Raw genomic sequence first — 11,880 nt, forward strand, 5'->3', positions numbered from 1 at the left:
CGGGGTGTTACAATTGGTATCAGAGCCCTAGGTTAAAACCCTAGGATGATTAGGCTAGGTTATTGAACTTAGCACGGTTAGGTTTGTTAACTTAGAACAGGAATATGGATTCTAGGTGTCATATGAAAACTTTAGGAAACACTTGTTTGAGGTTTCTGAGAAAAATCTTTGTGTATTATTAGTAGAAAATGGTGGATCAAGTACTGCTGTCACATTGGGCAAATAGGATCGAAGCTCGAGGAAACCAGCAAAATGAGGACATGAATGTGTTTTTGCTTGCAATTGAGGAAATTATTGATGATGTGCCCCCTAGTTACCGACAGATGGTAGATTTATCAGAGTTTCAGATCGGTTTTCTTATTGACCAGCTGGAGGGGGAATGGAAGACTTTTGCGCAATGGTTGTGGCAAGACTGGGAAGACGACTCTCTACGTGAATTCTGCGCAAGAATGCGGAACGAGCATCAGGATCTACTGGGGGACGTTATGGATGAGGAGGAACAGGCAGAGATTGCTGCAAATCTCGCGGATGAGGTCATAGATATTAGCTCTGATGAGGAATCAGATGAGGAATCTCAGGAAGTCCAAGATGATGACGAAGGACCCCCGGTAGCATCCGACAGTGACGGGGACCACAAGGAGTCATGGGTCTGGGGGCCGAAAAACTACTGAGTAGGGCCGAAGAGATAGATGTTGGACGAAGCGATATGTAAATATAATATAAAATAAGATGTTATGTCTATTCTCCTTTTCGGTTGTACTAAGTTGTTCTGTTTGTGGGATATTATAAAGAAATAAAACTGTCCCCTTTGTATAGAAACAATCTTGTCTTGAGTATAATCTATTTCCGTGATTCACTTCAGATGGTGAATACACGAAGGCTACGGGACGCAGCTCATGACGTAAGTGGAAGAGGAAGAGAAGGAAATAATCTCGAAGATCAGGATGATCGCAGGAATCACTCAGGAGGGAACAGAAGATACGTCGGGGAATCGAGCTCCAGTGAGGACCGATTTGAGCGAATGGAGCGATTTTTAGAAAATATGCTAACATACGTGAGTCGAGAGGAGCCTACGCGGCACACGACCACAGCTTTGGAGCGATACCGACATTTGAGACCCCCTGTGTTCAAAGGAAGGACAGGCGATGATCCTAGCTCAGCCGAGTATTGGCTGGAGCAGACCGAGAAACTACTTCAACATCTCCAATGCAGTGAAGAGGAGAAGGTGAGGTGTGCAACCTACACACTGGAAGAAGAAGCAGGTCGGTGGTGGCAGTCTACCGAACGATCATTAACAAGGTCTCAACAGGAGCGTGAAGCTGAGAATGAGGATGCACCAATGTATACTTGGGCGGGATTCAAGGAGGAGTTTAACGCCAAGTATTTTTCCAAGAGTTGGAAGGAAGAAAGAATTTGGGAGTTTATGAGGCTCAAGCAGACAGGAGAGATGTCTGTGAGTCAGTACGATAATCGGTTCATTCAACTGATTAAGTACGTACCCATGTACGAGACTGACGAGAGTCAGAAGGCACAAAAGTTTGTTTCAGGACTACAAGAACATCTCCAGCAAGTTTTAAGTGGATGGGACGTTGAAACTTACAAAGAAGCATTGCACCGAGCTTTGACCATTGAGAGAAATCTGACACGAGCCAAGATCATCAAGACAGAGGAAGGAAGTAAGAGCGGTAAACTAGGCAGTCCGACGACTCAACCAAGGGATGACGGGAAGTGTCCTCGATGTAAGAGAAAACACCCTGGGAAGAGATGTGTCTTGCGGTGCTATGGATGCGGCGAAGAAGGTCACATTGGGAGAAATTGCCCAAAGATCAAAGCAATGCCCCAGGTTGGGAATCAGGGAAAGGTAGTGTGTTACAATTGTGGTCAACCAGGGCATATCTCGCGCGATTGCTCAAAAAGGCAGAAGATGGAACCACCGAGTGGAAGTGCACAAAATGTTCGTCCAGGCCGAGTATACAATCTGACTTGTGAGGACGCTGAGGCCGATCCTGCAGTTATTGAAGGTACACTGTTCTTTTCGAATATTCCAGCTCATGCTTTAATCGATCCAGGTGCTACGCATTCATTTGTGTCGCATGCATCATTAGAGGGTTTAAAGTTAGAACCTAGGGAATTGGGTTATCAAATGGTAATAGCCACTCCTATGGGTTCAACTCTAAGAACTGCGGTAGGGTGCCGCGAGTGTATTTTTAGTATGGGATCGGAAAATTTTAAGATTGATTTAGTGGTATTAGACATTCAAGATTTCGACATAATTATCGGTATGGATTTCCTATCGCTACATGAGGCTAAAATAGATTGTAAGAGTAAGACCGTGAGCTTACCCAAGCTTAACAGAGAATGGGTTGTGTTCCAGGGTCAAAGTAGGAAGACTAAGAGAGAAAATGGCGTGATTCTGCACACATTGCAATCAGCCAAACCCGAATCAGGAAAGAAAAGTCTCGAGTTGGAATCAGTGAGAGTCGTGAATGAGTATCCTGAGGTATTTCCTGAGGAATTACCAGGATTACCTCCCCAAAGAGAAATTGAATTTTCGATAGATCTTATACCAGGTACACAGCCAATATCCATACCTCCGTACAAGATGGCCCCAGCCGAGATGAGGGAATTGAAGGAGCAATTACAGGACTTGACCGACAAAGGATTTATCAGACCAAGTGTGTCACCCTGGGGAGCTCCGATATTGTTTGTGACAAAGAAAGATGGTACCCTACGTATGTGTACTGACTACCGACAGTTGAACAAGGTAACTATAAAGAATAAGTATCCTTTGCCTAGGATTGAAGAGTTGTTTGACCAACTCCAAGGAGCTAGAGTATTTTCTAAGATAGATCTTCGGTCTGGGTACTATCAAATGAAGATCAAACAGGAAGATGTGCCCAAGACTGCGTTTCGGTCACGGTATGGTCACTACGAATATCTAGTGATGCCATTTGGATTGACCAATGCACCTGCTGCATTTATGGATTTAATGAACCGAACGTTTAGACCATACCTGGACAAGTTTGTAATAGTGTTCATAGATGACATTCTGATATACTCTGCAAGTGAGAGTAATCATGAAAAACATTTAAGGATAGTCTTGCAGACTTTAAAGGACCACAAATTGTATGCCAAGTTCTCGAAATGTGAATTTTGGCTTACTCAAGTAGCATTTCTTGGACATATAATTTCTGCAGAAGGTATAGCTGTCGATCCAGCAAAGATAGAAGCAGTTCAAAAATGGCAAGCACCTAAGACCATTGGGGAGATCCGAAGTTTTCTTGGACTAGCTGGATACTATAGAAGGTTTGTAGAAGGGTTTTCAAAGATATCGGCTCCACTTACTCGATTGACGCAGAAAGAAGATAAATTTGAATGGGATGATAAATGTGAGCAAAGTTTTCAAGAACTTAAGGCACGATTAACCACGGCACCGATTCTAGCAATGCCAACGGAGGCAGGAAAGTTTGTGGTGTATAGTGATGCTTCGGGAATAGGGTTGGGATGTGTTCTAATGCAAGATGAAAAAGTAATCGCTTACGGATCTCGGCAATTGAAAAGACATGAGCAGAACTACCCAACTCACGACTTGGAATTAGCAGCTATAATTTATGCTTTGAAGTTGTGGAGACATTATCTCTACGGGGTACAATTTGAGATTTTTACGGACCATAAGAGTTTGAAGTACATATTTTCTCAAAAAGAGTTAAACATGAGACAAAGAAGATGGATGGAGTATTTGAAGGATTATGATTGTACCATCTCCTATCATCCAGGAAAGGCGAACATAGTTGCAGACGCTCTTAGCCGAAGAAGCTCCGAAATTGTGGCTAACATGATGATCGAGGAATTTAGCCACCTAACAGTAGGTGTTAAGCCTAAACCAATCAAGGGGTATTTGGCAAACCTGACAATTCAATCTGATGTGGTGAATCAAATCAAATCAGCTCTTCAATCAGACACAAGAAGAAGTCAGTGGATAGACGAGAACGATCAAGTTAAAGCACCTGAATTCAGTTACCATGGTGGTATACTTCGATTTCAAGGAAGAACATACGTGCCAAGGGATCAGGGTCTAAGACAAGTTTTCTTGGGAGAAGCTCATCGGGCAAGATACACAGTACATCCCGGATCAACAAAAATGTATAAGGATCTTAGGGAAATTTATTGGTGGCCAGGAATGAAGAAGGACGTGGCACGGTACGTGGCACAATGTGATACCTGTCAACGTATCAAAATTGAGCATCAGCGTCCGGAGGAAAGTTACAACCATTGGACATTCCCGAGTGGAAATGGGATCACGTCACTATGGATTTTGTAACCAATCTACCTCGAAGTCCCAAAGGAAACGATGCTATTTGGGTAATAGTGGATCGACTGACCAAATCGGCACATTTCTTGCCTATTAAGATAGGGCAACCGACTCACGCTCTAGCTCAGCTGTACATTGAGGAAATAGTACGATTGCATGGAATACCTGCAAGTATAGTGTCAGATCGAGACCCACGATTTACGTCAAGGTTTTGGGAAAGTTTCCACAAGTGTATGGGAACACAATTGAAGCTCAGCACAGCTTATCACCCTCAGACTGACGGACAGTCCGAGCGGACAATTCAAACGCTCGAGGACATGTTGAGGGCATGCATTTTGGAATTCTCGGGAAGTTGGGAAAAACATCTACCGTTGGTAGAATTTGCCTATAATAACGGGCACCACAGCAGCATTGGAATGGCTCCCTACGAGGCATTATATGGGCGAAAATGCAGAACACCACTCTGCTGGGTGAAAACTGGAGAAGTAGGATTAGTTGGACCCGAGATTGTTCAGACTACTACTGAGAAGATAAAACAAATACAAGAGAAAATGAGGATAAGTCAAAGTCGACAGAAATCGTATGCTGATCAACGAAGACGAAACTTGGAATTTTTGGTCGGTGACAAGGTATACTTGAAAGTCTCTCCATTTAAATCCGTGATTCGAGGAAAAAGGAAAGGGAAATTAAGCCCAAGATACATAGGACCCTATGAGATTTTGGAGAAAATTGGATTAGTGGCTTACAAATTAGCTTTACCTGTGGCATTATCAAATATCCACAACGTGTTTCATGTGTCTCAACTACGGAAACATGAGCCAGACCCTACGCAGGTACTTCGAAATGAGACCATTGAGATACGAAATGATCTAACGTACCCTGAGGAACCAGTTCGAATCTTAGATCAAAGGGATCAAGTCTTAAGGAACAAGGTTATTCCCTTAGTGAAGGTACTATGGGGTAATCATGACGAAGAAGAGGCAACTTGGGGAACGTGAAGAAGAGATGAAGACTTCTTATCCACATCTATTTTAATACTGTAAGTTAGTAATTTCGAGGACGAAATTTCTTTTTAGAGGGGGAGGATGTAATACCCAGTATTAAATATCAGGAGAAGTTTTGGAAGTTATGGGATCAAAATGAAATTTACAATAGTTTCGGGCCTAAGTGCAATATGCTAACATAAACAGAAGGCGAGGGACTGTGTCAAATAGATCAACAAAGGTCAAAATAGTTCAAATAAGCAATACTCAACACAATCAAGGGACTTTCAAAGGATTGAAGTCAAAAGCACGCAATTAGGAGCATCCGGGCAAAAGTGCAATTTTTGTAAACTGCCCGAGGGAGATCAAGATGACAAGTTTTTCAGAAATTCCAAAGGGAAATAGGAAATATAAAACCTGAGGGTCATAGTGAAGGTGCTAGATAGTCTAGGGGTAACAAGAAATAAAAGAAAATTCAATTAAAAGTTGGCTGGGGGCTAAAATGCAATTTTTGAAAGTTGCTTGGTGTGAAACCGACCGGCCGCCTATGGCCGCCGGCGGCCGCTTCTGGGGCATCGGGCAGGTCACCCGGAGGCTCTAGGCTAGCCTCCAGGCGACGACGAGGCCGTTGGGAGCTCCCATTGGCCGGAAAATGGCCTTGATGTGATCGGAATTAATGGCCAAAAGATTTTCGATTTGGCCGAATTTTTCGAGGGATCTAGCGCTTGATTTGGTGTTTTTCGATTGGTTTAGAGGCAAGATTTGGGCTTAAGGGATAAGGACGAGCCGGATATGGTAGGGAATCGGGTCCAAAACGAGTATAAAAGGAGGTTTTCGGCCGAGGGTTCAAAAACAAAAATCGCTCAAATTTCTTGTGTTTTTGCTTGAATCGAGCTTGAGGGATAAGGGGCTTTTGTTCCTTGGGTTGAGAGGATCATTTCTGGAGCATTTGGGAGCATTTGGTGTAGATTTAGAGGGGTTTTGGAAGTTTGGCCGGAAAACCGAACCGCCGCCACCGCGACCTGCAACTGGGTTTTAAACCCACCTCCGGCCACTTTTTCCGACGATTAAGGGAACCATTGAGGTCGCATTGAAGAGCTCTACAAGCCCCTATAAGAATTTAGGGCATTGGACATCGCCGGAATCGGAGAAGACGACCAGAGAAGAAGACTGTGCGGCGGCGCGTGGCAGCCACTCGCGGGACCTCTGGGTGGCGCGTGAGGGTGCGTGAGGTATGGTTTTTCTTTTATTTTAATTTCAGAATTTAGGTAAAATTATTTTAAGAATTATCATGGAAAAATATTTTGTGAAAATTGATGTTAGGTATTTTTAATGAATTTCCGAAGATAGAAATGTTTGAAAAATAAATAAAAATAGAGAAATTGTGGAAAAATAGAAATATTGATTCTAAAGGTCTTAAATGGTGAAATAGGAATCAATTGGGTCATTGGAAGAAGAATTACACAATTTTTGAGGTGAGGCACGTTTTTCGAGGCAAAATCCGGACTTTTCCGAATTAAGGTGAGTGGTTTGATCTTAGCCTTATCTTGACTCGAAAGTGTCTTAAAGTGCTTTTGGTGAGTTCTTGTGAGTATTTGTACGCTCCTAGACTTAGCTCATTTTACAAGGCATTTACTTACATTCGTTGTGTCAATTTTGCATTAACTGTTTATTTTTAAAAGCATTGGTGCATGGCGTGTAAATTTTCATATCATATAGGGTCAAGTCTAATTGCATCGTTGAGTCCATATGGGGCGGTAAGGGGTCTACTTGAGATTGGGACAATGTTAATCCAGGTGAACGGGTGTCACACTGGGGCACTCGAGGGAATAATGTTAAACCAGGTGAACGGGTGTCACGACGGTGCACTCGAGGGATTAACGTTGGACCAGGTGAACGTGTGCCACAGTGGGATATTCGAGGGATTAAGTATGTCAAGGTGATATCTCGAGTTAGATGTGTCTTGCATGTTGTCGTATAGTATGCCATGCTCGTATGTCTTTATGCATTGTATATCTGTTTCATGCCTTCACTTAGATGGTTTATCATCTAACATGGGTTATGCCCCTGGAACATTCAACGTTCCAGTCAGGGACAGCTGCGAGGTCGAGGACACGGCCGGTGAATCTGTGGTGTTTATTTGATAATTGTTGTATTATCTTGGAAACACTAGTATTTATAATGTTGTATGTATGAGCAATCGCTCGACGGTGTTGTAATCGTTAGTATCAATGTTGTATACACATATCGGTATGGGAACATTTTGTGTGTAACACGTGGTGGGCCACGTCATTTTGATTAATTAAGTATTCCGCTGTGTTTATTTTATCTCGTTCAGTTAAGATTTGTTATTTCTAGCTAAATGAGCAAGACTGGAACTCTCGGGGTATATATCTGCATGAGGAGTGGTTCTTTTGATCACCGCGGGAGCCGGATGTAGTTTTACGACGGGTGTTTCATCTGCATGTGAAGATTGTGCTCACAGGCGCCGCGGGTATCAAAAAAATAGAAACCCCGGGAATTTCCTTATAGTAACATGCCTGTATAGGGCGGGCTGTTACATTTTAGTCATGTTGAGAAACTTATGTTCCATTAGTAAACAATCTCGTAGAATAAAAGAACGTTATGTATTACGAATGATGTTTGAGAAACGATCATGTAAATTTTTTTTATGGTTCAATATCATTTGGAGGTATTTAGTTGTTATCACTGAGAAACGAGACTCTATGTATATTTCTGGGAAATGTTATGTTGAACAAATGGTATGGTTTCCTTTGTATGATTAAAGTGAATACGATTATGTACCATATTAGGTTTCGATCTTGCTTCTACATATGTATTATGTGTGTGTATATGTATTATGTGTGTATATATGTATTCTGTGTGTATGTCTATGGATTATGTGTGTATGTATATATATTTATTTGATACTTTGAAACTTCGATTCGACTGATCGTGTGGCGCTAAAGCTATATAATCTTGTATTATGTGTGTATGTATATATATTACACTGATTGCATATGCTCGATCTTGCTTCTTTCCTTCCTAATTTGACTATTTAGAGCAAGCTTTTGATGTAAAAAAATAGAGGACGTACTGTTATAAAACCAAAAGATTCACTTGCTTTTGATGTTAATTGTTACAACGTACTGTTATCAAACCAAAAGAAGAAAAAAGCAAGCCACAACATCTAATCTTTTCCAAAAACACTTTATAACAAAAACAGTAAGACAATTAATGTCAATATTATTTGTAAAATAGTCACTTGCTTTTCACTTGAAAGGATAGCAGTATGTCATTATTATTTTTGTCTTACTATTATTTGTAAAATAACAGTATGTAAAAGATACACGTATGGTAGTATTGAGTCTTAATTGACCCATACGTCCTTGCTTTTCATTTTAGTAAGACAAAAATAGTCACTTGAAAGGATAATTTTGAATGTTGAAAAAAACATTTATTTGTAAAATGAGCAAGTGCCGTTACTCACCAATTAGGTTATATTAGGGAAGGTCAATTTATGACTTTTTATTATTGTTCAACTAGTATATGAATTCCTGAATATCCTTAAACAATTAATGTCAATATTATTAATCTCTTTCTTCTTAAATTTGAGATTTTTAGGAAAACACTCTTATTATCCAAAATAGAAAAAAAGAGATAGAAAATATAAAAAATGTTGGGTTTATTTGTGGATATGCAGTCCTAGTTATCTTTTAGGGTTGTAAAATTGATGCTTTAATTAAAAAGCACATTTTTAATTTTAATTGGTGTAAGTAATTACTTTATCAGTAGGCATTATTATGGGGGTGGGAGGGGTGTTACTATTAGTCCATTAGGAGACATGAAATCACCCAAATGATTTGTTTATTCTCCTAAGCCTAATCATGCTCCAATTTTAGAGCTCTCCACCTCCTCAACAAATTTACAGTGATTGACTTTTACATGCTCAAAAAGTTAAGTTACATTATAATTTTCACACACACACACACACACAAGCTTTTAATTGATTCAACAAGCTTTGAATTGTTCAAGTAATAAGTTGGCCTAAACTTTTATTTACTTGCTTTTAAAGTTTAGTTTTCTAAAAGTTCATACAAGTTTAAAGTCCAACTCTGATAATGAGAAGCTAAATTTTGTTATGAATAGCCAACTTTATTTCTTAAGGCTTATTAGCTAAATGATATTATTGTTATATTGTTTAGGTGAAGTACAAGATTTTGTCATTCTTTTATGAGATAATGGCACCTAGTAAGGAGTGGATGAATCTTGTCAATGATCAACTTAATGAAGCTTATCAAATAGGGGTACAAAAGTTTTTAGATTATGCTTTAAAGAAGTTGGGTGCCAAAAATAAGATTCAGTGCCCATGCACGAAATGTTGCAATACTGATCTTGGAACTCGTGAGTCTATTGAGGCACATCTAATGATACATGGAATATCTGAAGGGTATACATTTTGGTATCATCATGGTGAACTAAGCAATGAGCCTCAATCTGAGTCTGAGGATGAAGAAAATGAGATCTTACAATATGATACTAGTGCTCCAGATGATAGTGATGATGAGATCCAACAATTCATAAATGATTTGTACCCTCAGTTTAAAGGATTAGACGAAAATAATGAAGATGTTGAATTTCCAAATACCCAAAATTTGCCTGAAATGGAACCGAATAATGGAGCCAAACAGTTTTACAAGTTGATAGATGACCTTGAGCAACCAATATATCCTGGTTCACTAGTTTCAAGATTATCTGCAATTCTTAAATTGTTGCATATAAAGAGTCTTGGTCGTTGGAGTAATAAGTCATTCACTATGTTGTTGCAATTGTTAAAAGAACTCTTACCTGAAGGGTCTTTCTTACCAGACTCATACTATAATGCGAAAAAGGTATTGCATGACATTGGTTTGTCTTATGAAAAGTATGACTCTTGTGTGAATGATTGCATGTTATATTGGAAGACCGATAATGGATGTGACTGTTGCAAGGTATGTGGTGCTTCTCGATGGAAGAAAGATTATCATAGTGGAGAATTTAAGATGAAAACAAATGGTAAGAAAATACCAGTAAAAACTCTACATTACTTTCCATTAAAGCCACGACTTCAGAGGTTGTTTATGTCTTCCAAGACAGCCTCCTCTATGAGATGGCATTTTGATAAAAGAGTAGATGATGGATTGATAAGACACCTAGCTGATTCAATGGCGTGGAGGGATTTTGATAAAGTCCATCCAAATTTTGCCTCAAAACCTCGTAATGTTAGACTTGGTCTTGCTAGTGATGGATTTCAACCTTTTTCTAATTCAAGAACACCATATAGTATATGGCCAGTAGTGCTTATTCCGTATAATATGGAGCCTTGGGTTTGCATGAAGCCGTTTAATTTCCTTTTGTCAATGCTTATCCTAGGACCAGATAGACTAGGGGATGCAATTGATACTTACCTCCAACCTTTGATAGATGAATTAAAGGAGCTGTGGGAATTGGGTGTTGAAACCTTTGATGTGTCAACACATCAAAATTTTACGATGCATGCAGCTTTGATGTGGATGATCAATGACTTCCCTACTTATGGGATTTTATCTGGATGGAGTACAAAAGGAAAATTAGCATGTCCTTGTTGTAACAAGAATACTTTTTCGACAAGGCTTACTAACGGTGGGAAATAATGTTATATGGGTCATCGACGTTATTTGCCTATGAATCAAAAATGGAGAAATAATAGGGTTTCATTTGATGGTATAAGGGAAAGAAGGGTCTCTCCAAACTTACTTTCTGGTGTAGATGTTCTGAAGCAAGTGCAAGACCTTGAAGGGATTACTTTAACTAAATCTCGTCAATTGAAGACCAAGATAAATCATGAAAATAGGGGAGATAATTGAAACAAAAAGAGTATATTCTTCAAGCTTCTATATTGGAGTACACTTTTGCTACGACATAATTTGGATGTGATGCACATTGAGAAGAATATATGTGATAACATTCTTGGAACTATCATGAATGTTAAGTGAAAGACTAAGGACAATTTAAAGTCTCGGCTTCACTTAAAATCAATGGGCATACGACTAGAGCTACACCCAATTGTACAAGGGGACAAAGTTTTGTTACCACCTGCAAGTTATGTTTTGTCTCCAAAGGAAAATGATGCATTCCTTATAATTTTTAAAAAATTAAGGGTTCCTGATGGATTTTCATCCAACATATCTCAATGTGTTAACCTTAAAGACCACAAAATTATCAGTTTGAAGAGCCATGATTTTCATGTTCTTATTCAGCATATACTTCCTATTGCATTACGTGGCATCATTCCTAATGATGTATGAGAGGCACTCACTGAATTGTCTTTGTTTTTCAAGATATTGAGTGGTAAGGCATTAAGGGTAAAAGAAATAGAGCAAATTGAATCTCAAATTTTTGTCACTCTTTGCAAGTTGGAAATGATCTTTCCTCCATCTTTTTTTAATGTAATGGAGCACTTGCCGATACATTTGCCAAATGAGGTTAAGGTCGGTGGGCCCATACAGTATCGATGGATGTACCCCATGGAGAGATATTTGTATAATTTGAAATCGTTTGTTCGTA

General features: G+C 39.6%; 1 protein-coding gene across 1 annotated transcript; it reads left to right on the forward strand.

Annotated features, from left to right (window-relative positions):
* The first annotated feature begins 9,536 nt into the window (after nt 1–9,536).
* Nucleotides 9,537–10,967, forward strand: LOC127803092 (uncharacterized). The gene has a single exon (XM_052339156.1). It carries the CDS (start codon nt 9,537–9,539, stop codon nt 10,965–10,967), a length of 1,431 nt encoding a protein of 476 aa, XP_052195116.1.
* The last annotated feature ends 913 nt before the right edge of the window (nt 10,968–11,880 follow it).

The sequence above is a fragment of the Diospyros lotus genome, chromosome 1 (genome assembly GCF_014633365.1).
Source record: "Diospyros lotus cultivar Yz01 chromosome 1, ASM1463336v1, whole genome shotgun sequence".
NCBI classification, from domain to species: Eukaryota; Viridiplantae; Streptophyta; class Magnoliopsida; order Ericales; family Ebenaceae; genus Diospyros; species Diospyros lotus.